The sequence below is a fragment of the Camelus dromedarius genome, chromosome 17 (assembly GCF_036321535.1).
Source record: "Camelus dromedarius isolate mCamDro1 chromosome 17, mCamDro1.pat, whole genome shotgun sequence".
Taxonomy (NCBI): Eukaryota; Metazoa; Chordata; class Mammalia; order Artiodactyla; family Camelidae; genus Camelus; species Camelus dromedarius.
The window spans coordinates 40,819,841-40,845,803 of NC_087452.1; the positions used below are offsets into that span (position 1 = coordinate 40,819,841).

General features: G+C 51.1%; 1 protein-coding gene across 15 annotated transcripts in view; it reads right to left on the reverse strand.

Moving 5' to 3' along the window:
- Window positions 1-385: 385 nt before the first annotated feature.
- TTC21A (tetratricopeptide repeat domain 21A) overlaps window positions 386-25,963 on the reverse strand; it is a 32,091-nt gene continuing 6,513 nt past the window's right edge. For 2 of the 15 annotated variants that reach the window (XM_064496717.1, XM_064496714.1), the window contains 24 exons: window positions 25,395-25,552; window positions 21,503-21,587; window positions 19,693-19,791; window positions 18,530-18,722; window positions 15,001-15,098; window positions 14,629-14,829; window positions 13,836-13,965; window positions 11,959-12,116; window positions 11,551-11,766; window positions 9,186-9,424; window positions 8,316-8,388; window positions 8,111-8,221; window positions 7,689-7,827; window positions 7,407-7,510; window positions 6,003-6,191; window positions 5,002-5,112; window positions 4,265-4,346; window positions 3,308-3,458; window positions 2,919-3,080; window positions 2,589-2,772; window positions 2,266-2,490; window positions 1,737-1,857; window positions 1,560-1,596; window positions 585-1,443 (listed from right to left, as the gene is read on the reverse strand). In XM_064496717.1, the coding sequence (XP_064352787.1) occupies window positions 1,014-1,443; window positions 1,560-1,596; window positions 1,737-1,857; window positions 2,266-2,490; window positions 2,589-2,772; window positions 2,919-3,080; window positions 3,308-3,458; window positions 4,265-4,346; window positions 5,002-5,112; window positions 6,003-6,191; window positions 7,407-7,510; window positions 7,689-7,827; window positions 8,111-8,221; window positions 8,316-8,388; window positions 9,186-9,424; window positions 11,551-11,766; window positions 11,959-12,116; window positions 13,836-13,965; window positions 14,629-14,829; window positions 15,001-15,098; window positions 18,530-18,722; window positions 19,693-19,791; window positions 21,503-21,587; window positions 25,395-25,552 (3,696 nt within the window). In that variant the 3' untranslated portion in view covers window positions 585-1,013. The other 13 variants (XM_064496724.1, XM_010974808.3, XM_064496719.1 and 10 more) reach the window with 12 other exon arrangements.

The following is a 25,963-nucleotide window of genomic DNA, read 5'->3' on the forward strand; positions in this document are numbered from 1 at the left end:
AAGAAACTAGGCTGTAAAGCAGGTCATAATTAAGGCAGCTGGCTTCCCATAGGAATGATGGGAGTTACCTGGGGAAAGAGTTCCAGATCATTGACTCATACCAAGAGGCCATGTACCTGATCAGCAATATGTTACAAAAACACAGCTCGCAGCCATCAAGGACAACTCGGGCTAGAAGGGATCCTTACCCGTTCACTGTCACCAAACCTTCGTCACTGGACAACTTTGCCACATCTGCGTTCTACTCATACTAAGTATTTTACTTTGTATCAGTTTTATCAATATGCTTAAAAGTTAGAACCATTCTATGCCACAACACCCACGAATTCTCAAGTTTGTTGTGCTATTTTTCTCTGTTATATAAAGAAGATACTTAAACACACAGTTATTAAACTTAAAAATGTTTGCTGGATATCACTGGCAGGGATTTGTCATGATTGGGAACACACAGACCTAGTCTAATTTCCTGCCATAGAGGGGGACACAGACCCAGAGGGGAAGGTCACCTGGGGAGACTCTAGGCCTCCCAATTCAGAGTTCCTTCCCATGAGATCAGACTGGCCCATTACTGCCATCCTGAAAAACAGGAAGAGAGGTATTGGGAACACAGCAAAGGTGACTGCTGTCACCCTCTTGTCAGTGACAATCAACATTATTCATCTAACTAGGGACCACTGGTTTTGTCCCCTTAGGTTTTAAAAGGGTTTCTGGAGGATGAATTAGTTGGTCACTGTCTTTTACAAAAGCTGAAATGAGAACTAGTTTTCCTTGGGATGTATGTTCCTGCCCAAAGCAAGAATAATCAGGTTTGTCCCAAACTGATAAGGACCAGCAGAGGCCCGCTTAAGACATGGGGAGGAGGAGACAGAATGTATGGACAGAGTAGGACTTCTGGGCCACTGCCAGGAAGGATGCAGTGGGCAGCTTGGCAGGGAGAAGCGGTTGCTTCTTTAATCCAGGATTCTGGGGACCAGACAGGAGAGGGGAGGCATTTATGGGCTGACATAAAAATATTAAAATAGCTGTAGGGTATTTTTTTTAATCACCTCTTTGTTCCTCTCTGCTCCCTGAGAGTCTGGGATAGAAGGGGGGCCCATTAGAAGTTGTCCAATAAGCCCAGCAGAAGCTAAGGTGGCTGATCTCTTTCTTCCCCAGAGCAAAACTGCTTCTTGTGCCTTAAAAACACAAAGCCTTGGGGTGCCCCTTAGACCAGATGAGGCATGATTCAAATTAACCACACACAATAAAGAAATGGGGAAGACTATGTTATTCTCTGAACCTCTCTCCCCTGACCCACTTCCCACTCCTCCATGAAACTTCTGTAGGTTGATGGCTTCTACCCACCCTGGTTCCCACTGACCACATCTATGGCCGCAGAGACCCTTGGGCCTTTTCCAGAATTTCTTCTCTGATTTTGGGGTAGTGGGGGTGCTCCCTGAGGACCTGGGACAGAGAGAGAAGGGGTGTGAAACATCAGGCAGGGGGCCCCGCCGCTGCACCAAGCCCCCCGCCACTGCCAGCAGCTCACATTGTGGCAGACTTCGATGGCCTCCACGAACCTCTTGTCCTTCAAGTAGTTGAAAGCGAGTCTGAAGCCTGTCCCGGGGCAGGGAGAATACAGATAAGGGCTGGCACCTGGATGACCCGAAAACTCCTCGGGTTCCCACAACAGTCAGAACACAGGCTTTGTGCCCACCTCCCTCCTGTACCAGGTACACCTGGCCTGGCTGCCTTACCAATGGTGGGGTTGGCGTGATGGCTGTACTTCCAGGCCAGCTCGTAGTTGGTGGCTGCATCCTTGTAGGACTGCTCCCTTTCCATGATGAAGCCCATGTACTCGTAGGCCTTGCAGCAGGACTGCAGGGAAAGCCGGTCAGAGCCTCCGCGGAGGGGAAGCCACATCCCGTCCCAGCGCTGGGGTGGGACACAGTGGGAGCCAGGGATGGGCAGTGGGCTGCATTAGCCCAAACCACTAGGAGACCCCAGCAGCACCTCGCATTCTTGGCGAGGGGTGACCATGAGCCCCCTTCTCAGTTATTCTGAAACTAGTGTGTCCCGTTCTGACCTGCCAAAGCCTCTCCAGGCTCCACCCACCCCTCCCGGCAGGCCCCTCGACCTTGAGGCCCTTTCCCATTTCTCTTCCCCTTTCCCTGTCCCTGGTCGGGGGCTACCTTGCTCCCCATGCTCTGAGGTGCATGTGCCCCGGCTTGTCCCACCTCTTTCATCCCCAAAGCCCACTCGTCCCGATGGCGGCGCACTCCTCGCCTTGTTGTACTGCACGCAGCGCCGCAGCAGCTCCGAGGCCAGGTCGAACTTGCTGCCCTGGCAGTAGATGTCGGCCAGCAGGAGCCAGCTCTTCTCCAGGTCCTCAGCCTCGGCCAGTGCCCACGGAGCCTTGGCCAGACGCTTCAACTGCGTGCGCGCCTTGGGGACCTGCTTCAGCAGCATGTAGGCCTGCGCCATGGCCAGCAGAGCGGGGACGCTGTCCTTCTGTGGGGGTGGGAAGCAGGCGTTGTCGCGCCGGGCCCTGGGACCCTCCCCGCCTGCCTGCCCTCCTGCCTGCCCTCCCTTCCCAGTAGCCCGCGCACCTCGGCCTGGGCCATCTCAATGAAGGTGCCCAGGGCCGCCTCCACATTAGCCTTCTCCCTGGTGGCCAGCAGGCACAGGCTCTGCAGCAGCCGCAGCTGGGTCTGGCCCCAGGCGGAGTGCGGGTAGAACTCCCGCAGCAGCTTCTCTGCGGTGCGCACGCCGTGCTGCTCCCATTCCTTCCTGCTGGTGGAGCCGCAGGCATCAGACGCTGAGCTGGAGGGCGTCAGCCTGCCGTTGTGACCCTCACCGGGCCTCGACCCAGAGGCCATAGGCTCTCCGTGCCTCCCCCAGGGTCCCGCCCCTGCCTCGCCGCCCAGCCAGGCCCTCACTTGCTCTCAGCCACCAGGTTCTCGAAAGCTTCTCCACCCACGATCTCGTTGTCTGGGTTCAAACAGATCTGCACCATGTAATAGGTGGCGCTCTGGCCCCAAGTGCTGTCCCTGCGCGCTTTGTTCAGGAACTTCAGGGCTTCATTGGGCTGCCCTAGGTACCTGTGGTGGACGAGAGAAGCACCAAGAATCAGATAGGGAATCTGGCCTGGAGACTGCAGGGACATACAAGGCTCACTCTGGGAATCTGCATAAAGCAGGGGCAGGATCGCTGGTCTCCCTACTTCCAGATCTGGAAACTGAGTTTCTGCTTCCCTAGCAAAGCCCTGTACGTCTGTTAGGGAGAGCCTCCTGCGCATAACTGCAGACACCGCCCCCCTACAACCCACCAGCAGTAGATGCCCCTGCAGTAGTTGAACCCTGGCTCCCAAGGCACCCGGCTGGACATCTTCTTGGCCAATTCAAAGAAGGCAGGGGCATCTTCAAGTTTGCCACTTCTTCGCAGCAGATCGATTAGTTTGTTCAATACAGGAAAATTGTCTAAAAGAAGAGAGCAGAAATCTCCAGGCTGTGATAACCAATTGCTAATTCAGGCAGGGTGCTCTGTGACCTGGCAGGGAGAGGGGAGGGAGGACCAGGAGACACTACTCATCTGAACTGAGCAGGGATATCCCAGCAGCTCCAGTGTCTCCACTGGTCTCCAGTGAGACACAATGAAGTAAGTACTCTTATTGTCCCCATTTTACAGATGAGGCGACTGAGGAACAAAGAAGTGCAGCAATCTGCCAAAGGTTACATAGCTGGTAAGTGAAAGACCAGGATTCTTACCTAGCTGGTCTGGCTCCAGGACCCACACTGCTAACGGCTACAATCTGCTGGGCCTCTGGGCGACTCTGCTGTGGGCCTGACTGGGGCTCCAGCCTGAGTCTCCTGTTCGGCCCAAGCCTTCTCCAGCAAGAAAAGGTGGTTTTATGCTGCAGTGAGTGGGAATGGAGCTGTATATCGAGGTAAATTTCTAGCCACCTTCAGGTGGCTGTGACCTCAAAAAGGGACTTCTGTTGAGCCCCAGTGTCTGTGATTTGGGGACAGACAGGCTGTCTCGGGTCCAGTGCCAACTGCTGCCCTGCCTGAGACCAGGAACTGGCCCCTTGGACTTGGGAAGGGCCAGCATGTTCCACTGGGACTTTATCAGCTTCCTGCCTCTCTGGGAACAATCAGAGAGGAAGGGGCTTCCCTGCCCGGTCAGGAAGGAGGGGAGAGGGCCCACCCTTCTAGGAGAGAGCAGCCCTGGCTTGGTGGGAACTGACACAGGCAGTCTCAGTGGGCAGCTCCAGGCAGGCAGTTACCTGGCGCTTTCTCCAGGACTTGGTGGTAGAGATTGATGGCAGCTTCATATTTCTGTTTTCTAAACATCAGGTCAGCCATCATCTATCAGAAAAACCCACAATGCTGGGACAGCCACTTGCATGGGCGTGTTGGGGAGGCTGTGGGGAGCAGTAAGGAGGGAAAGTGGGAGAGGACTTCCTTCCTGTCACCTCTCTGGGCACTGGGAGAAGCTGCCACAGGAGAAGCCCAAGAGGCGGGGCGGCCCTGGGGAAGGGGAAGGTGGGTGAGGATGGAAGTGGGAAGGAAAAGCCAGGGGTAGACACCCACGGAACCGGTCCCTCCGCCCCCATCTGAGAACTGCCAGCTCCAGGTGATGAGGTGGAATGGGGATTCTCCACCTCCGCTGGGGCAGCCCTGGAGGTGGTCTGGGTGACCAGGGAGAGAGAGGTGGCACTGGGGAGGGCTGTTCCCACACACTTCCCGAAGCCCCAGGAACCTGGCCCACCCGTGCCTTCACCCGTGGGTGTGGTTTCCCCTGGAGTGAATCAGCCTCCCCACCTTCCCTCAGAGTGGCCTGGGAGGTCGATGCTGCCCCCTGCTGCCAGCCCACCCCTCCTGTCTGAAGGACAGCAGGTCCAGTGCTGAGTCCACTTTTGGGGGCAGGTCAGCCAGGCATCTGGGGTTATGGGGCTAGGAAGTAGCCGGCATGTGGTCACAGGGCTGGGGAGGGCAGGGAAGAGGTCCCGGAGCCTCTCACCACAGAGGCCATCTCATGGTTGTTCTCGGTCTGCAGGAGGATGGCGCACTGCTGCTCGCACAAGTCCAGGTGCCCCTGCAGGAGGTAGAGCCGTGCCAGCTCCAGCTCCACCTGGACAAGATTGGATATGATAACTAAGCAATGAGCATCATGGGAAAACTTGGGGACTGATGCCTTGTTCCTGCATCAGCTCTGCCTTCCAAATATGTCTTTGATCTGCTAGGAAAATGTCTCTGGTCCTCCTAGTCTCCCACCCAATACTCCAGTCACACCAGGCCTTTTACTAACCTCTGACAGTCAGGATCTGGTTAACTCATACTCATCCTTCAGCTTTAGCTCTGACCTCACCTCCTCCAGGAGGCCCTCTGAGACCAGACTCTGGGACAGGTGCCCCTCTTCTGAGTTCCTATAGTGCCCTGAGCCCCCTGCGGGTATCACATGGTATTAGAACTGTGTATGTACTTGTTTGTACCCTGTGCCTGAGGGCAGCCTGTGGGCAAGGAGTAGGTACAGGGCCTAGCACAGTACCTGGCACACACCGGGAACCTGTTCAGTGAGAGCATATTAAATACACGAGTGGGTCTGTCACTAAGCTCTTCATCTACTCCTTAGCGTGAACTCCAGCTACCTGAAGCCACACCTGCTGAGCAACGCCAAACCTCCTTGGAAGCTTAGCCTGGGCTTCACACCCAAAGAGCCCCTGCCAACTACCCTCTCATCGTCTCTCCACCTATAAGGGGGACCTGAAAACGCCAGACTAACCTGCAGTGTCTTTCAGTAATGCCTTCCCTGCTCCACCCACCACGTATGGCTGTCCAAAGATGGGCTTCCAGCCTTGCTCTGAGGGCTGCAGTGGGTGGGGGCCCAGGGGTCCCTGCCCCTTGCACCTGCAGCTCCTCAGGGAGACACAGAGAGGGAGCTGGCCTCCACTCCTGGACAGGGAGCTCTGCAAGGCTCTGTGCCCCAAGAGACGGAACAGGGTCTCACTCTAATGATCCCACCTTATTGTCAGTGGGCGAGTAGGAGAGGGCGTCCTTGTAAGACCGCACTGCCTTGGTGAACTCCTTCTCGGCCAGGTAGTACTCCCCAAACTGGATGCAGATGGAGGCTGCTAGTTGCTTCTGGGAGGGGATCATTTCCGGTTGCTCCAGGGGGACACGCTTCAAGATCCGAGACTGGAGGTCCATGGCCTTGGGAAACCAGCAAACTCAGCATCAGAAACCTGGAGCCTGATGTGCCAGATCTCAGGCCAATTCACAGTAAGTCCCCAAGCTCTCATCTCAGGGCCAGCCGTCTTAGAAGGGGCATCTCAAGGGCGCTTGAGCAAATGTAGGTCACTCCGGACAGGCGAGACCACTGGCTGAGTACTCAGGAGGCGAGCTGGCACTGCCTCTGGGGCAGGAGCAGAAGCAAAGGCACTTGAACAAAACACTCTATTGTACTCAACTTGTTTACCTGTTTCCATCACACCTTGGCACTCATTGCGTCTAATTTGCTTCAGCTGTCCTACAGGCTAGACCAAGCACACAGTAGGTACTCAACACAGGCTGCATTTTGATGGGTGTATTCATTCTGAATAATGCCCTGCTTGGGATCTGAGGCAGCCCCCACCAATGTGCACGACATACAATGATCCAGTGAGTAAACAGAGAGCATCAGGGCAAGAGGAAATGATGATGCCAGCGTTAAGTTTTGGGAAGCGGGCACAAGTCTGCCCTTGGTTCACCGAGGGCCAAACAGAGGAATGGAAAGCCAGTGGGAAACAAAAGAATACGTCATCTCAAGCAGAGATGTTCTCCAACCACAGAACACACCCCAGGGGTAAGTGCCAGGCCACATGCTCAGATAGAGGAGTGAGGAGGGCGTGGCAAGAATGGCCAGGAGTCTCCCATCAGGGGCAGCCCAGTGGGGAGAGTGTGGGTTGGGACAAGCCAGACCCAGTTCAAATCTCAGTCCCACCACTTACTAGCAGTGACTTTGGGTATATTTCTTAACTTCTTTGAGCCTTACCTGTCAAATAGAATGTCACAGAGCTCATCTCAAAGAGCTACTGTGAGAATTAAATAAGAAAACAAAAAGCCGAGTACAGAACTCAGCACAGAGCATTCAGTGCAAGGGAGCTGCTGGCATTGTCTGTTACCATCAGCATCAGCATCCTTGAGGACAAAGGCACTGTCTGACCCCCTGCCTTCTCCAGCCCAGCTCAGCTGGGCTCAGAGGACTTGAGTGCACCATCAGTAAAAGAGCAAGGGCGGGGGAATGAATGGAAGGTGGAGGGCAGAGTGGTAACCTAGATCCTCTTTTGAGGACCAGGCCTGGAGCCTTCCAGTCCTATCTATTCTATCCTATCTTCAGCTCCCATCAGGAAATAGCAGATAAAGAGCTTGCATCTACTTGTCAATTACCTTGTTCAAAGTTTCTACCACATCTTCTTTTTTATGGCTCTTGTAAACCTTTGCCAGCAAAAGTAAGCACTTGACATCATTCATCATGGATGGGATGTCTTTGACTGCAAAATGGAAACTCAAATTAGTGCTTTCTGGCCCCTGGGAAGCGGGGGATGGACCAAGGAGGGGGGCTAGGTTCAGAGCCCGTCCCCTGCACCATTCTGCAGGAGAAGAGGGTGTGGGCCGAGGGCAGTCTGTCTGCTCCGAATGCTAGGGGACTGAGTTACAGTGCTGCCTCACCAAAGTCATGATCCAGTGCCTGCTTCAGAATTTTTTCTGCTTTGTTGAACTTCTTCAGCTTCAGAAGCAGTTCAGCCAGATCACAGCACAGAAAGTCCTGTCCACTAATCTTCTGAGCAGCCTCATAATAATTAATTGCCTTGGTGCCAACAGGAAATGTCGGCATCAGGGCTGGTTATACGCTTGAGCACCGCACACTGCGTGCCCCTCCAGAACACAGAAGCCTCTGAGGTGAAGGCCTCCTGGCTGGCACATGACTCAAACCTCAGCCTCAGTACGTGGGGGTGGGGGGTGGGGAGTTGCTGAGTTTTCCCCTTGGCACCCAGTTCAGCAGGGTCTCCCCTCCCATGCAGCCCCTCACCCATGCACCCTCCTCCATCTTCCCTGCTGGGCTGGCCCTCCCCACCCGAGTCCAGCCTGACCTTGGTGTACTGGTGGGTCTTCACGTAAGCTTGCCCAATCCTGCTGACCAGCGATGCATCGTGTGGGTTCTTTCTGTAGGCTTCGTTGTAGACCTCCAGGGCCTTCTCAGGCTATGGGGGAAAGGGTCAGGGGTCTCTCTCGTCTCTCTCATGGGAGAAGTGAGACTGGGGGTCCACTTGGCAAGGCCATGAGGCCTTCACTCACCTCCTGAATGTTCATGAAAGCATCACCCAGTAGCAGACTGGTGTGGGGGCTGGGCAGATGTTCACAGAGCTCCCTGCAAAAGTAAGCACCTGCACTTAGACCTGTGTGTCCTTCCTATTCCTGAATCCACTGCCTCCTCTTTCCCGTTCATTCTGGCTGACATTCATTCATTCATTCAGTCACTCATTATCCAATACTTATTAGCTCATATGAGGCAGGTGCTGGAGCCCTTCGTCCGGGCTCCCCTCATCTGTCATCTGGACCACTGCCAGCACTTCCACCCATTCCTCTGACCTCCGCTCCCAGCCCCTCAACCCTCTTCACGAGGCAGCCTGCTCTTTCTAAACCTCCAGTGTGACTGTCACCCCACTGTTTATTGGTTTCCCACTGCTCTTGGCATCACCTCCCCAATGCCCCAGACAGCACTCCCCTTCCACCTGACCTGCAGAGATGGAGTTTTGCCTGAGAAAGGGGACAGGGAAGGGACCCTTGAGGTCCCAATGTCAAGTCGGAGAGGCAGCAGCTTGGGGCTATCCACCCGTGCTCTCCATCCTCCTTTGCTCACATCGGTCACATCTGAGTTGCTGAACATTTCCTCAAGGAGTAGTGGGGCCAGGGGCCAGGGCAGAACCATGGTTCCCCCAGGATGTGAGACATGGTGGCATGGGCAAGCATGACTCAGGGCAGATGCAGCCCTGTATCCTCACAACTCAGCAGCAAGGCGACAGGACCGACCCATCACGCTCAAATTCTAACCCATGGGAAAGTCCATACTTTCCTCAAACACACTCTGAAGACCCAGATTGCAGGGGACAATCTGGAGAAAACACTCCCTAAGACGCTCCTGGGGCGGAGGCTGTCAGAGCTCACCGGTAGCACCCGATGTAGAGGCGGACGTCCTTGCGCGTCTGCAGGTAGATGCTGGCCATCTTCTCCTTGGCCTCCGTGTAGCAGGGCTGCTTGGGTGTGACGTTCCTCAGCACGCTCAGCGCCAGGTCCACGTCCCCCTTGCTCAGGGCCAAGTCCACGTTGGCGATGGTGATGCGGATCTCCTCTGGCGTACCGCTGAACTCGTTGATGGCGTCCTGCATGATCTTGGTGGCCTCGTGCTAAGACATGGGGAGCCAACAGACCTCCATCTGCCGTCACCCACCACATGTGGCCTGACAACACTTAAAACCTCTTCTGGGAAGCTTAAAGCCGCCCTCCCGTTTCCACTCTTGCCCCCAGAGAGACACGGGACACGGAGACAGCTGGGAGCTATCCTGCAACACAGAAGCCAAGACACAATGGCCCACCTCCACCTCAGAGCGGCAGGAAGGAGAGAGAGCCCTTGCGTGTCCATGGCCACTGTTCCTGGAGGGTGGGGTCAGCTGGGGTGCACCAAAGCCCTGACTGTGAGCACCTGCCCTGGGCATCCCAAAGTCTGTTGTCAATTCAGCAAGGGCAAGCCTACTTCCTAGGTTTCTCAAGGGACTGCATTTTATAATTTTATAATGCTATCATTGTTTCCTGGGGCTGCTTTCTTTAACTCTGCCAGCTGACCTATCATCTTTCCCTGTTTTACTAGGACCCCTCTGTTGATCTCTTATGCTCTACTTTGAGCTGGTTTTACAAGATTCCATGTTCTTTTTATTTTCCTTGAGTGCAGAAAAGTTTCCTGAAAAAATATTTCTTCTATTTTTTATAGTATTCTTTCTCCCAAAGTGTAATTTCTACTTGTCTTTTTCTTGTTATTTCTCTTTCCTTTCTCTCTCTTCTCTTGCCTTCCTCCCCTCCACCCTCCCTTCTTTTTCCTCTCTTTCATTTCTCCCATCCCTCCCTCCCTCCCTCCCTTTCTCATAACCATCTATAGTTCCATGTTGGACCCCTTCCCATCACCACTCATCCTCTAAGGGGAACAGCTCCATCTAACCCTGCCCTTTTCTCAAGAACCAGGCTGGGGAGAGAGCGCCCTGGCACAGCGGCCCTGGGAGCACATCTTCCCTTAGCTTTCTGTGGGTCCTCCCTTTGGCGGTGAGAAGCTGGGCTCAGGATGGACCCCATGGCTCCCAGGGAAGGCCACAGCTCACAGATCTGTTATTTTAGCAAAGCAAGCTGCAAAACTGGTTTTCAGGTTACTTCCCTCCTTTCTTTCCTCTGGCCCATCTCTTCTAGACAGGGGCCCAGGGCAGAGAAAACCACGGACACATTTCAACAGGGAGTTCCTGGTCAGTAACCCTCCCTGGAGCTGGGTTCCTTTAGGGATGCCCCTGTTTTTCCTGGTGTGACCACATCTCCAGTTCAGAGTTTCAAGCAAATGCAGGAACCTCACTCCCCCTCACTGCACCCTGACTTCTCTCTCTTCCCCTGATGGGAACTTGTGAAAGGATAGGACTCTTGCTGGCCTGTTCTCCTTTACCCCCAGGCCCCACCGCAGCGCCTGGCATAGATAGCAGGCCCTCAATCAACAGCTGAATACATTTTGTTACAGATGGAGATTCCTTCTCTACTCTTAATTCTTGTGTTCTTTTTTTGACAGATTTAAAGGAGGAAAGTACAATAAACAGGCTTTCACACTCCCATCTTTGCCATTTTTAACTTTAAGGAGAAAAGGCCACATGGGCTGGTTTCTTCTCTATGCCAGGATCATCACAGGAGAAAGTCCAATGTCCCAGGAGCTCTGCTGGCAAACACCCTCCCGGTGAGCAGGTGAGCAGGTGAGGCCAGTGAGGCCAAGGGAGTACGTGGAATCCAGCTCCCCTAGGCTTTGCCCCTGACTCTGTGTTCCCCATTGCTCCTGTGTACCAGCATAGGATGCCCAGGTGCTCCCCGCCTTTGCTCAGCCATTCCATCCAAGGCCCCAGGGCTGCCTCATACAGTTGAGCAGGCTGTACACTGCAAAATTCCAAGGGGACACAACCGGCATCCACTGGAACAGTGTATTGCCCAACCTGCACAACCATCTGTGGTGGCCCTGATGGGCCTGTGTGCTCTGCCTCCCTGAGATCCTCATGCGGACAGTGGGGTAGGCAGGGGACAGATCATGCAGGGCTCAGCAGGGCGTGGACTTGATCTTGAGGTCAATGGGAGTCACTGAAGCCTTTTAGGCAGGGGAGAAATAGGCTCCCAAATGAATAAAGACTCAAATAAAGCACAAGGAGACATCAGCCAGAATCAAAGAGCCTGGTTCCCAGGCCCACTCTGGACCTCCAGCCTGCCCGAGCACCAAGGAAGAGAGTGTGGCATTTCCTACCAGTTCCCCATTCATCCGGAGGGCATCTGCCAGTTCCAGTAGGATGGATACCCGCTCACTGGGCCGCACCGAGGGCCCACGGAACTTCTTGCTTTCTTCCATCTTCTGAGTTGGTAATTTTACGATCATCTTCAGTGCCTTTATGGCTTCTGGGTAGTCCCCAGACTTGTTGAGGGCCCTGGCCTTGATGAAATGGTAGAGGGGGTGGTCTCGGACCTAGAGGAACAGAGCAGAGGTGGGGCTCCAGCACCCAGAGGACAGAAAGCCACAGGGGCCCACAGAGCCTGTGCAGCAGAAGGGACTGGGGGATACAGGCAGCTTCTAGGGCTGCTTTCCCAAGGCAAGTGAAGGCTGCAGCTAACTGAGCTGTGTGACGCTGAGTGGGTGACAGGGCAGAGGGGTTTGCACCTGGAAGTTGTGGCTGATGCCCAGCTCCAAGCAGTGGGAGCACATGGCAAAGTTGCCCTGAGCCAGGTAGATCTGGGCCATGAGGAGGTGGGCGTCCACGAAGGTGGGGTCCAGCTCTAGGCAACGCTGCAGGATGCTCTGGGCATTCTCCAACTCTCCTAGAAACAATAAACAAAGCTCTACATCCAGGGATGCTTGGGGACTCTCAGGACTGGATATGTAAAGGCAGAATAAATTTTACATGTCCTTTTCCCCAGAAATACCCAAGTTGGGCATTTTATCCAGCTCTGTTCTGCTCCACTTAAGAGGTCTCTTCCTAAAATTAGAACTGCACAGTTTTTGCCTTGACCCAGACAAAAGCCAGGAAACTCAAGCCTTGGTGTGACCCCTCCCTTCTCCCTGTACCCTCAGGGAGATGGCTAAGTCACTGCACTGCTCCATCTGGAAGCTCGGGGAAACACTTAAGTCTCGATTCCCACCCCTAAGAGCAGAACAAAACCTAATAATAATAGCAACTATAATAGCCACAACCGAAGAAACACCTGCTCTGTGCCAACACAGGCAAAGCACTTCAGAAAGGCTAGTTTAATACCTGCCTGTCACTCACTGCAGGCTTGGTATTACCATGCTTGTCTTTTACACGTAGGACTGAAACTTCAGTGATGTAAGTTACTCTCTTAGAAGGGACAAACTCAGCAGTTAAATCCAGGGCCACTGGCTTCTGAAGCTGAGCTCTGAATGCCTGGGCACCATGGGCTGAGAAGCCCCCCCTGCAGCCTGGCTGGCCCTTCGCAGGCAGCAGTGGCAGCCCAGGGGTCAGGTCCAGTGAGGTGGTGGGAAAGCCCTCCTCTCTCTGCAGTCCGGTCCCTCAACAGCTCCTGCTCGGGGTCTATAAACCGGGCACTGGCTTCTGGGTCCCAGACTCCCTGCTCCTTCCTTGTGTACTGCAGAAATGTGAAGATGTCACCATGGCAACCTAAGCAGCTGGAGACCTTGCTTTGTCCCTAAAGCTGCTGGCAGCTGGCGGCACCCCTGTGGGGTTGGGGGGATGGAGGGTGGTGGCAGGGGTTCTGTCCTTGCCTTGTACCCAGGAGACCTTGAAGCTGTGGGTAAACCTGGCACCCAGATGGATACTGGGAGGACTGAGGGTGAAGACAGGGGAGCTCTTAGCAGAGGGCAACCCACACAGAGCCAGAGCACATAGGCACGCCACAGCATTCTGGATTCTTTGGAAGCCTCTGGACAACAGAGATCAGCTTGGCTTTCAGGCAGACAGGGGTAAAAGGCCGAAGGGAGAGAGTATTTCAGAGGGTAACAGGAACCCATGGAAGGCTCCCCTCTCCTTCTCTCTCTGGGATCTGGGCCTTGATATGAGAGGGTGGACGGGTACCATTCTGGCTGCTGGAGGCTCTGAAAGTCGAATGGTACAGGGTCTCACTTCCCCATGAGACCTTCCTGACCACCTTTTAAAAACTGCAACCCTGTCACCCCCGCACCCCTTCCTCACTTTACTTTTCTCTAGTGCAAGACTACGTTTATTGTCTATGTCCCCTACATCCTTACATGGAGGATGCAAACTCCATGATGAACTTCTTGCCTGTTGTGAGTACTGTTGTAGCCCAGGATTAGAGCAGTGCCTGCACCTAACGCAAGTTCAGTGATTATTACCTGGCACAGATCAAGTCAGCAATCAGCAAAAGGGCTGAGTGGGACAGACCCCTGCTGGTGGGGAGTCAGGACGGAGTCTTGGGGATTGGAGGCTGGAAGGAGTGGGCAGGTCTGGTGAGGGTGAGGGTGTGTGCGTGGAGTAGCCCAGGCATGAAGCCTGTGGACGCTAACCCAGGGGCCCCACTGGCCACGAGGGCCCACAGGCTCACCTGAGAGATACTTGACCTGGGCCATGACATACAGCGGGTCGATCAGAGCTGGTGCTGCCTTGACTACAGGATTCAGGATCGCAGCAACTTGTTTAAGAAGCGGAGACACGATCTGGCCTGGCAACCGGGGCTGTAGGAACACGGGGGTCTGGCTGCATGGTTTCCACTATGCCAAGAGAGACTCTTGGAGCACTCAGAAAACAGCAAAGGAATTTTACTTTATTCCACACATATTCATCATCCACTCTGTACCATCTCTCGTACATTTGCTAGAACATAAGCTCCAGAGAATGAGGACTTCCTTTTGTTCACTGTGTGTCCCCACTACCTGCATGGCGTCTGGCACATGGTACTGCACTCAATAAATATTTGTGGAAAGACTCATTATAAGGCACTAGGGGGATATTAAGGCCTGTAAGATACGACCCTTGCCCACAAGGAATCTCAACTGGCTGGGAAAGCAGGACAAACAAGTAAAGACCAATATATTTCTTAGAAGACGTCTGGGAAAAAGGGAGCCCAGGTCTTCTTTAGGATAAATGCAGGGGCCTGGGCCAGTGCCCTGCTCCTTCACGGCGGGCCCTGAACCACAAGCATCAGCATCACCTGGGAGATGGAGGGCTCGCACGCTGCTTCCCAGAAGCTTGGCGCGCTGCACCTGTGAGTGTGGAGAGCACTGGGCTCCCCAGCCACCTGAGGCTCAGAGCAGCCAGGTGTCTGGCAAGGTGAGGTCCTGCCTCTGTCCAGACCTCTCCTCCAGACCCCTCCCCATGAAGAAGTACCTTCCTCTAACCTGCTTGGGGCAGAAGAACAAGTACTCCTTGGCGATGCAGACCAGGAAGAAGGGGTCGAGCCTTTCGAAGTACTCAGGGCCCAGGGGGAGGGCCTGCATGTTGGAGAAGTGCAGCTCGGCTGCCTCCTTCAGCAGCGCTGTGGTCTCCTGCTCCCCCTTGTGCTTCCTGGACGCCAGGAGGGCTTGGAGGAAAACCAGCACCTGTGGGAGGCAGGCCCTGGTCTTGCAAGCCACGCCCACTGGGCAGAGTCAGCAGGCCCGCAGGGCGAGGGAGACGCCTAGGCCGTCTTGGCTGCTCTACTGGAAGCTGGGGTTGGGAGGAGGGAGGGCGACACGATCCTGGAGCAACCCAGGCCCCCAGAGAGCTCTGACCTCAGACTTCCCAAGGGACTGCTGCACCTCCTTCAGGAATTCCAGCTGGTGCTCGGCCTCCTCCAGGTGGCCCTCTAAGATCTGGCCCCAGATGATCCCTGGGAAGGGGACAGAAGAAGGATGAGCATCCAGCTCTGAAGCAGAGCCAGCAGTCCAGCAGGCCAAGGTGCAGGGATGAGACAGCGGACGGCAGGGGAACTTCCAACATCTTCATAAAGTTAAAGAGTAATAAATGCTTATAGTAAAGAATTCAAATAGTACAGGGAACTATATTCAATACCTTGTAATGGTTTGTAGTGAAAAAGAATATCAAAAGGAACACACACATATATGTATGTGTATATATATATGTGTGTGTATATATATTTATATATATATATATGAATCACTGTACTGTACACCAGAAATACATTGTAAATTGACTATACGTCAATTAAAAAAAAAGAATTCAAATTATAAGGCAAGAAAAACACCCCTAACTCACGCTCTGGCTTTAACCGTGTCTCTCTCTAGAGGAACACTATTAACAGTTTGAAGATATATTCCTTCAAACATCTTTCAAGGCATTTCACATTATCAGTGTTTACCACATTTTCCCATCTGTTCATACAAATCTACCCCATGCTCTTTAATGATTTAATATTCCACTGTGGATGTAACCATTTATTTAACTATTGCCCTTTTGAAGGCCTCCTCATTTCATATTTGGTTTGTCTTGCAATGCCATGGTCAGCATTTTTGTGTGTTCTGCATCCTGAAATAGAGTAGGCGGGTCAAAGGGCCCGCGTATCTAAAACGTTGCTACGTGAGGTCAGCTTGCCCTCCAAGGATATTTGAATTAATCTTACTGCCGAGAATTTGAAAGTGTCCTTTCTTTTCCCACAACCTCACAAACACGTTTTACTCTTTACCACTCTAAAAAGTGAGTAGTAACTCATTTTAATTCATTTTACTTTTTATTTATTAGGGAGAATGAGCATCTTTTCATATACTTAATAGCCTTTTCTTTTCTACTGTGAATTTCCTGTTCATAGCCTTTTTTTTTATTCTGTTCTTTTTTTTTCTGTTCTGTTCCTAGCCTTTGGCTGATTTTCTCTGGACTGATTTCTTTCTCTCTTTCTCTATACATATATATACACACACACATGTATTTTCTTTATATATATGTATATTATATAATAAACATTTAATATTTTATATGTAAATATATAAATGTATTATATATATTTATAAATGTTTATATTCTCTTTATATATACCTTTTATTGCAAACATTTTCCATTAGTTTGCCATTTACCTTTTAACTATTTTTACAGTATATTTTGCCATCCATTGGTTTTACATTTGACATAGTCAAATTAGTAAAATATTTTCCTTTACAGCCTCTGAGTTTGTGGTCAGGCTTAGAATCCCCCAGGGACACCAAGTCCAATTTAATGTTTATGTTTAAATGCCTAATTCATCTGGAACTGATTTTTGAGTATGGTGTAAGAAGGGCATTTACCTTCATGCTTTTCAGAAGGATAGCCAGGTGTCCGACTACGAGTTGTTGGAACTCCATTGGTTTGAAATGTCATTTTTATCATAAGACCTGTTTCTGTCCCATTTATCTATTTGTTTATTCCAGCGTTGACCTCAAACTGACTTCACTACTCTTGTGATATGTTTTGCTGTTGGGGAGGACAAATCCCTTCTGCCCCCACTGTTCTTCTTTTATAAGATACATTCCTTGGCCATTTTGATGCATTTATTCCTGTCTTCCTAATCACCACCTTGGTTTTCGATTGTATCCGTCCCACTATTTGGCTCATCTATGGAATTTTTTACTTTGCAGTCTCATTTTTAATCTCCAGCCACTCTTTTTTGTGCTCTGTATATTTTCATAGACGCGTGTTCCTTCCACACTGACATCACAGCCTCTCGAGCCAGCCAGCGTGGGAGGTTTTTCAGGGGAGGGGGGCCTTTTCTGTATCTGGCCTTAACTTTGCTCCTCAGATGGCCACTGCTTTGCATGTTCCACTCGGCCCCTCTCTCAAACTGCCAGCAGATTTATAAATGGACTAGAGTGATGAGTATTAGCAACCGGGCCAGATTTCCCAAACTATTAAGGTCACTGGTTTCCTCAGCCAGGCCAGATAAGATGGGTGAGCCGCGGATCCCCTCCATGCCTGGGCTGGAGTGTGTGAGGCAGACGTTCTGACCAGTGGACTTCCCTCCTGGCTGGCCAGCTGGGGCTCTCCCTTGAATGAGGAAGTGGCGAAGGTCTCAGCCTGGTGGAGGAGTGTTTCGGGGGATTTTGCCTCTGTGTCTTTTTGTTCTTCAAGTCCCTGATGGCGGTGGAACGTCATCAGGGGCTCTGTTCTGCTGCCTCCTGCCCCATCACCCATAAGAGTCCCCTTGGCCCCATCCTCTGACCTGCAATAACTCTCCTGTTGTCTCGTGAACTGCCCCACAGCGTGTTCTGCTCCCAGTCTCTGGGGACCCTGAGCTTATGTTTTCCAGTTTTTGTTTTTCCTGGAGCCCTTTGGGGGAAAGCTGATCTACTCATTTCTTTAGCTGACCCAGCTCTGCCCATGCTGGCTTATAAGTTTCTAGCCCTGCTTGAGGTTTCCATGTGTTGGGTGCAATCTGCTTTATCTCTTCAGGAAATGCAAAGTTCTTCAAAGTTTTTGGTGCACTGAAGGTACCTTGTCCTCTTCCTGGGGCTGCAGTGGGGACTTATTAACTTTTTAAAACGTCATCCATCACTTTGGTGGGATTTGGGGAGGGAGGAAAAGGCAATGACTGAGGAGTCAGCCTGACGTGCTGAACCAGGAATCAAGACCAAACACTCTGCTGCACAGATGGGGAGCCTGGAGCATCGAGAGAAGTCACTTTTGCAAAAAGACCCAACTCCTCAGAGCCAGGACAAGAAGCTGGCCTGCCTGGAGCACTGATCATAAGGCTACCTCCATGAAAATCAAACACTGCTGGTTCAGGATTTACCAGAGACCACAGATTTGAGGGCTGTGTGTAAAAATGAAAATTGGACTCTGGAAAATTCATTTGACATTTATATAAAGTGAGGGGTGGGTGGGGGAAGCATTGGGACAGACAGGGAAGTAAAACTCTCAAAACTACTAACTCTGATGGCCTTTCAGCTCAGAGGCCTGCAGAGGGAAACTCTACAGAGGTGAGGCTAGAGGCTTTGGGGAGAGGGTGCCCTGGGAGCAGGACTATCTCCAACATTGGCCTGTGAGGCCTGAGAAGAGGCAGAGCTGACCAAGCGTGACGGGCAGGCCATCGGTCTTCTGGGGGCTCAGAGTGTGGATACTGGAGGTCTGGTGTAGATCATAATGGCCTTGAGCACTTTCAAGAATTCCTGTGCTTCTTACGTCTATACTTGTAGATTTGTGGAAAGACACCCCATCATACAATGCGCCCCCAAACTCACACACTCTCTTAGGAGAATGCTTTCTAGCCTCTCATCTGGACCCATGGAGGCCACCCTGCTTGGATCCTGTCCCCTACCCTGCCCAGCCTGCACAGACCTGTCAAGGCGGCCACACTGCTCACATCCAGTTTCATGGCCTCCGAGTACCACAGAGCCGCCTCCCTCACTTGGTCCTGCAGGATGAGGAGATAGCCCAGCTCGGTGGCCACGTGGGCGTAGGAGGATGTGGCCTTGAAGTTTCGCTCAATGAAGCTACACACTAGCTGCAGAATCGTCTGGTGCCTCCCACACTGCAAAGGACAGAGACAGGAATGGGAAACCAGTCAGTCCAGCCTGTCTGAGCAAGGCCACGTCACCAATGGGGGGCACTTTGGCAGGCCTGAGGGGGTTCCCAAGAGGTACCCTAGTTTGGTCAGCTGGGTCCGAGTAGCTGTTTAGCTCTCCAAGATCCCCCACTGGGCACATCTGTGGAAGCTGCCTCCAGCCACGGGGTCCTCCAAGGGGCCCATCCCTTGTCTGGCCATAGTCATTGGTCTGAGTCACCAGGAGGATCTTCACAAATTGAAGCTGGGTGCGAGAAGCTCTTCATGTCCCACTGGTGGGGAGTGGCCCTGAAGGCTTCAAGCAGCCACATTCCCTGCCATGTGTGGAAAGTGAGGCAGAGAGAATCAGACACAGATGTGGAGGGAGAGGTGATGTCCCAGTGGCTTCGACTCCCAGACCTGCCCTTGTTCTTATGGCAATTCCTTCCAGTAAATCTTGCTCTGGGGCTGAAGTGTCAGATAGAGACAGACGGTTTGGCAGACTGGTCTGTCTGCACTTTGCCTGGTGTTTGAGAGGCCTAGGCAGGCCAGCCTTCCCAGCTCACTTCCACAGAGAGAATATGGGAGTCCGGTGCCCCAGCACCCCTAGGCTGGAGCCGGGCGTGGCTCTGCTGGACCACAGCTGTGACACTGCCCTCCTTCCTCAAACATGGCGCCTCCGACTCTGAAAGGGCTTCTAGACCTCATCTCCTGGCTCTTCATAGCATCTCTGAGGGGCATGTGGACACAGGATACAGAGTCCACAAGATACAGTTATTGACCAGGGGCCAGCAGGGGCCCTGGGGTCTGGGCCATCAGCCTCAGAGGCCAAGTTTGAGCTAGAGAGTGGAGGGGCAGGGTCCTCAGGGAGCTTCTGATGAGGGGTGGGGGCCCCCAGGTCTCCCCAAGGAACTCAACGAGAGGCTCTAGTTCAGAAACCAGGAAGGAACCTTCTTACCAGTCTGCCCACTACAAGAATTTTTTTAAGATGGAGGCTTGGATTTTGGGGCTCTCTTGTCTCCAGCGCCTTAATCAGATTTCTAATGTGCTCGGCAGCCTGCAGGGACAAAACAGACAATATCAAAGGCAGTATGTACCATAGAATTGGTTATTAACCCTAGCTTCCCACAAGCAGCAGCTGGGAGATTTTAAAAACACCTGGGCCCATATGCCAGCCCCAGAAATACAGATTCAACTGGCCTCGGGGGGGGGGGCGGCTTCAGGATGACGTTGGAGCCCCATAGGTGGAGCTTTCAGGAACGTTATTCCCCCAAGAGCTGGCACTGCCCCTCTGTTCATGAATGCGTGAAGAGCAGTTACCCTTTTGGACGCACCAAGCTGGGGCAGGAGCCAACTGTCACTGTGCCCACAGCACAGCCTACTAAGCTGGCTGCAAAACACCTGGGCTGGCCCCCGGAGCCAGTGGTCAGGGCAGGTCCCTGGCCCCAAACCTCTGCTCCGTTTTGACGTGAGTCACCACATCGGTGCCTCTCTGTCATTCTGGCGAATCCTCCCAAGGGCCCTGTAAGTCAGTGTAACAACCCGCATTTTCCAGTCCGGCAGAGGAAGGGTCAGAAGGGTTAGGTAAATCGCCTGAGGTTACCCAGCCAACTAGGTGGCTGACTTGAGTCCAAAGCCTGTGTTCTTTCCAGTGGCCTCACCTGCCTGCTCTCTCTGCAGGGGTAGGGAGCTCTTAGTTCCCAGATGCAAAGAAGTGTCACAGGAAAGACCTGGATCGGGTGGAGCCTCTCCGCTCAGCAAGCTGAGTACTGAGCAGCAAGGCCGGGCAAGGGGAGCAGAGTCCAGGGATTGAGGTCGGGGGACGAAGGAGGGGCATTAACTACTAACTCCGCCCTTGGGACTAACCCTCAGGCCAAGCCTTAGGAAGGCCTGCCCAGGGCTCTGGGATCTCAGGGAGCTGAGGACAGGCCTGTTCTCTTATTCCTCCCCAGAGACAGTGTCAGGGCTTTTTGAGGGTTCCTCCCAAAGACGGACAGTGCCCTGCACCTCACCCCACCCTGCAAAATCCACAATCTCAGAGCTGGGCAGAAGGAACCAGAAACATCCTCTTCCCACCATGACCCCCGAAGAGCCTCTTGATTTTTCACACTTTCCACAGAGGTGATATATTTATTCAGAAGGCAATGCTTTGGCTGAAAACAAAGACTCTTTTTGCAAATCAGAACCTGTCTGGGCATTGAGGTTTTCACTGAGAATTCTAGGTCTTGCCAACTGCATCTGAGGGCTGTTAGGGGTTTCTTTGGAAAACGACAAGGCTTAGGAGTAAGTTTGGGGCCAGGTACTGCCTGGTCAATAACTGAGCAACTCCAATCATTCCCTTAAAAGAAAAAAAAGGGCATTTCCAGAAATCTGAAGCAGAATTGTGACGTCTATCAGTTAACATGGAGCCAATTATTTTAGTGTAGCGGGCACTGTTCCAAGTTGTCCCACCTGTCATCTCATTCAGTCCTTATAACAACCTCACAGAGTGGGTGGAATGATCTGCATTTTACAATTGCAGATCTGGGCTCATCCAGGTGAAGATACCTGCCCAACCGGGGTCACATAGCCTCACTACCTGCCTTTGGAACCGTGTGGCTCAAAGGCCAAACAGGAGGAGACCTCCTTGGCCGGCAGTGTGGGGGAGTGAGAGGGAGCTGAGACCCAGGAAGGGCCCTCCAAGGCCAAGGGGATGGAGGTGCTACGAGGGGTTCCTCCTTGGCTGTGTTTGTTCCCAGGCTCAGCTTCTGAGTCTCGAAAGCACTTACCGTGGTGATGTTTCCTTCTCTTGCAAGCTCATGCAGAGCTAGAATTTGGCAGGCATCAATATTGCTTTCATCCTTTTCTAGGATTCTGAAACAGGGAGAGGAGCCACATGAATTGAAGGTTTTCCTAGGCAAGGCTAGGATGGTGTGGTGGCAACTTCTAATTGTCTTCTTTTTGTTTTAACTGGATGAAAGATTTGTTAAACTCTGTAGTGCTTTACAATTTTCAAGTTTCACCCACATGATTTCATATAATCCCATACTACCTCCTTTTTCTCCTCCCACACCTGTATTGCCCCTCCCCCTCTAACTGTCTTCTAATAGCTGTTCGCCCCTTCTCCTTTTAATAATAGAACCCCCAAACTGGTGGGACACATGGCTACCAGAATAAAGACTCCATTGCCCAGCTTCCCTTTGTAGGTGTGATCATGTGATTAAGTTCTGGCCAATAGGATGTAAGTGAAAGTGCCCAGTGTGTGTCCAGTGGTGCCCCCTTTTATGCTCTTTTATGCTTCCATTTATTCTCTTCTCTCCTTCCTGAAGGCTGGAATGCAATATCCTAGGAATAAGAGAGTGTGAGACAGAAAGGGTCTGGGACCCTCCAGAGGTAAGCTGTTATCCCAGCCCTGGCCCAGCACCCAAACTTTTCCCTGAGAGAGGGGTAACCTCTTGCCATTTAAGTCATGTATTTTGGGGTGTCTTTGTGACAGTAGCCCATTTATAACCCAACGAACACAGGCATGACCATGACACCATGGTCTGGGGGGTGGCCAGAGCACTGCTTAGGGGAGGAGGGTGGGCAGTCTGAAGCTGTAAGATGGAAAAGGAACCTTAGTTTCCATCATGTGTCATTGTGAATCTGCAGCTTCTGATCACACAATGGAGTTTTCAATATTCTGTATCTTTATAGGAAATCTCATACTTTTCAGCCTGGTCAGGGAAAGGCCCTTCTTCTTAACAGAGGGTTACTCTAATTGACGTGTAAAATTCCAACATGATTAGACACAGTCAACATTCAGAGTTCTAAGCATTTATGATAATTTTGAAGGCACTGTGAAGCTCATACTTTGGAAATTAAAAAAAAAACACTTTTAAATGACATATAGAGCAAAATAGAATCAGAATGGATATTAGAAAATTCTTAGAGCCAAATGATACTGAAGACACTACACATGCAAATGTGTAGGTACCATTAGATGGGACCTCAAGGGCCATCCAGAGACTTCAATGCTTATATCCTAAAGAAGACTGAGAATGGATGGGCGGGCATCCAGCTTGAGAGTCAGAAAATAACAGCAGAGTCACTCCACAGGAAGTAGTTGGCAGAAAATAATAAAGAACAGAAACGAACAAATTAGAAAACAAAGATATAACAGCATCAACAAAACTCAAAGCTGGTTCTTTAACAAGACTGACAAAAGAGACGAATGATTTCTGTACTGGTGAAGAAAAACAAGGGAGAAGGGAAAAATAAGCAATATTAGGGATGAAAAGAGAAAGACACATAGAGAGAGCAGAGATTTCAAGGACGTTAAATTTTAAGTTAAAGGGGGAACTCTGAGCTGTGAAAGCCTCCGTTGGGCCTTGAACTCAATTTGCTGGCACAACATCGTCTCCCTGCAGGTGGGGGCGGCAAGGCCTGGGAGAGGGAGGACAAGCACACCCACCGATGGGCATGGCCTTCAGCCAGGTGCCTCCAGGTACCCTGTGGGCCCCAGGCGGGGCCTCCAAGGCAAGCTCTTGACCCAACTCCTGCCAAGGCGTAAACTGTGAGGGAGGGAGTCTGATGGCCCAGGGCTGACACAGGCTGGAATCGCTTCCAGTCTCCTACAGCACCCCTCAGATTCCAGGTCTCGTCAGAGGAGTTATCATCCCTCCGCACCGAAGGAAGACGTTTGTTTGTGTTTCGGTTTTTTTCCATACCACTTAGTAACAATTTGCAGTGGTGACTTGTCGTCACTCAGAAGAAAAAACATAGTCCATTGACTCTTTTTAGGAAGAAAATCAGTACTATACATTTGAGGGTTACTGGGATAAAAAATAGTTAAAGCTTTAGAGTTTAAAGAGATAAACTTTAGTTATCCAGAAAATTCCATTTTCAAAAAACCCTCCATCCCTCCTCCAAAGCCATCTTCATCTCTATTCACAACCAAAATGCTTCAAGATCACCCTCTACTTGGCGTCTGGCTTCCAAAAGTCCCAGTTTCTCCTGAACCCTCTGCTATCTTCCTGATGCACCCAGCCTGCAACTAAAGTCTTCTCTCGGCCAGTGATGACTTTTGTCCCCTGAAGTTTGTAGTCCATCACACCCATAGTTTTTTTAACTGTGTTTTATTTATATATTTATGTGTGTATATATTTATTTCTTAAATTGAAGTATAGTTGATTTACAATGTTGTGTTAGTTTCAGGTGTACAGCAAAGTGATTCAGTTATACCTATGTATTTCAGAATCTTTTCCATTATAGTTTATTACGAGATACTGAATATAGTTCCCTGTGCTATATACAGTAGGACCCTGTTGTTTATATGTTTTATATGTAGTAGTTTGTATCTGCTAATCCCAAACTCCTACTTTATCCCCAACCCCATTTTCCCTTTGGTAACTATAAATTTGTTTTCTGTGAATTTGTTTGTTTTATAAATAAGTTCATTTGCATCATTTTTTAGATTCCACATATAAGTGATATCATATAATATTTTTCTTTCTCTGTCTGACTTATTTCACTTAGTATGATAATCTCTAGGTCCTTCCATGTTGCTGCCAATGGCAGTATTTCATTTTTTTTTTTTTAATGGAGGTACTGGGGATTGAACCCAGCACCTTGTGCATGCTAAACATGCACTCTGTCACTGAGTTATAACTGCCCCCTGCCCATTTCATTCTTTTTTGTGGCTGAGTAATATTCCATTGTGTATATATACATCACATCTTCATCCAGTCATCTGTTGATGGACATTTAGGTTGCTTTCATATCTTAGCTATTGTAAATAGTGTTGCTATGAACACTGGGGTGCATGTATCTTTTCAAATTAGGGTTTTCTCTGGATATATGCCCAGGAGTGGGATTGCTAGACCATATGGTAACTCTATTTTTAGTTTTTTAAGGAACCGCCATACTGTTTTGCATAGTAGCTGCACCAATTTACATTCCTACCAACAGTGTGGGAGGGTTCCCTTTTCTCCACAGCCTCTCCAGCATTTATCATTTGTGGACTTTGGAATGATGGCCATTCTGACTGGTGTGAGATGATACATCATTGTAATTTTGATTTGCATTTCTGTAGTAATTAGTGATGCTGAACATCTTTTCACGTGTCTGTTGGCCATCTGTATGTCTTCAGAGAAATGTTTATTCAGGTCTTCTGCCCATTTTTTGATTGACACCCATACTTTTAAAAATTAAATAATACAATAATCCCTTTCTCCCTTTACTCTCCCCTCCCCTGCACTCCTCAAAGACAACTGCTTTCCAGCCTGTAACTCTTGTTGCTTTGGGTTCCTTTGGTAGTTCCCTCCATCTCTCTCTTAAACACTATGCTTATACCTCTCAATATGCCTATTTCTTTTTTTTTTCATATTTATTGATCCTAATTTTATTTTATGCTAAATATTTATTTATTTATTTGATACCCCTATTTCCTGACTCTGCCATCGCAGGCCTCTGCTGCTGGCTTCCTGCTACAACGGGTTCTCGTTCACATCCATTCTCCCTCTCCTGTCCCTCCCAGTATGATCATATCACTATTCCTAACTCCTCTGGTGACAACACTGACTTTTATGTCTCGTTTCATCAACTGCACAGTATCTCCCATCCCCCACCTGGTAAGATGGGAACCTATTAGCCCCCTAGGCTGGCAAAGGAAGGAAGCAGCAGGTGGGCCCCGTCCCTCACCTGTGTCCCATTTCTACCGTCTGGTCCCAGTCCTGCCGAGCCAAGAACAGCCGCATCTTTAGGACCAAGGCGGGCAGGAAGCTCCCCGAGATGACAGTGATCTGGTTCACCACCTCCAGAGCCCCTGAGTAATTCTGCAGCATCATGAAGTAAGTTGCCTGTCAAAAGCCAACAAGAAGAGCCCTGTCAGTGCCCAAAAAGGATTGGGGGTTGGGTGGGCAGTGTCAGTGTTCCCACCAGGACAGGAGCAGGGCCTGATACACGGGCAGGAAGTCATCACTCTGAGTGACAAATCAGGGTCCACGGAGGTCTTGGGTTCCTGCACAGGCAAGGCAGGGGCTCCAGCAGACAGCTGAGCCCCAAGCCCACCTAGGATAAAGCAAGGCTATTGGGGGGATGGGGAGCAGGGAGAGCCACCTCTGGCGGGGAAGATGGGGTTGCTGGGAAATTTCCAAGTCCACAACAAGACCCTCATCCCATTTGCTTTTCTGAAGTTCACTGAAAACTCTCATCGAGGCCAGTGCAGCAACTCGGAGTCAGTTAGGGTTTGCAGGTAACCCCCTCCCCGC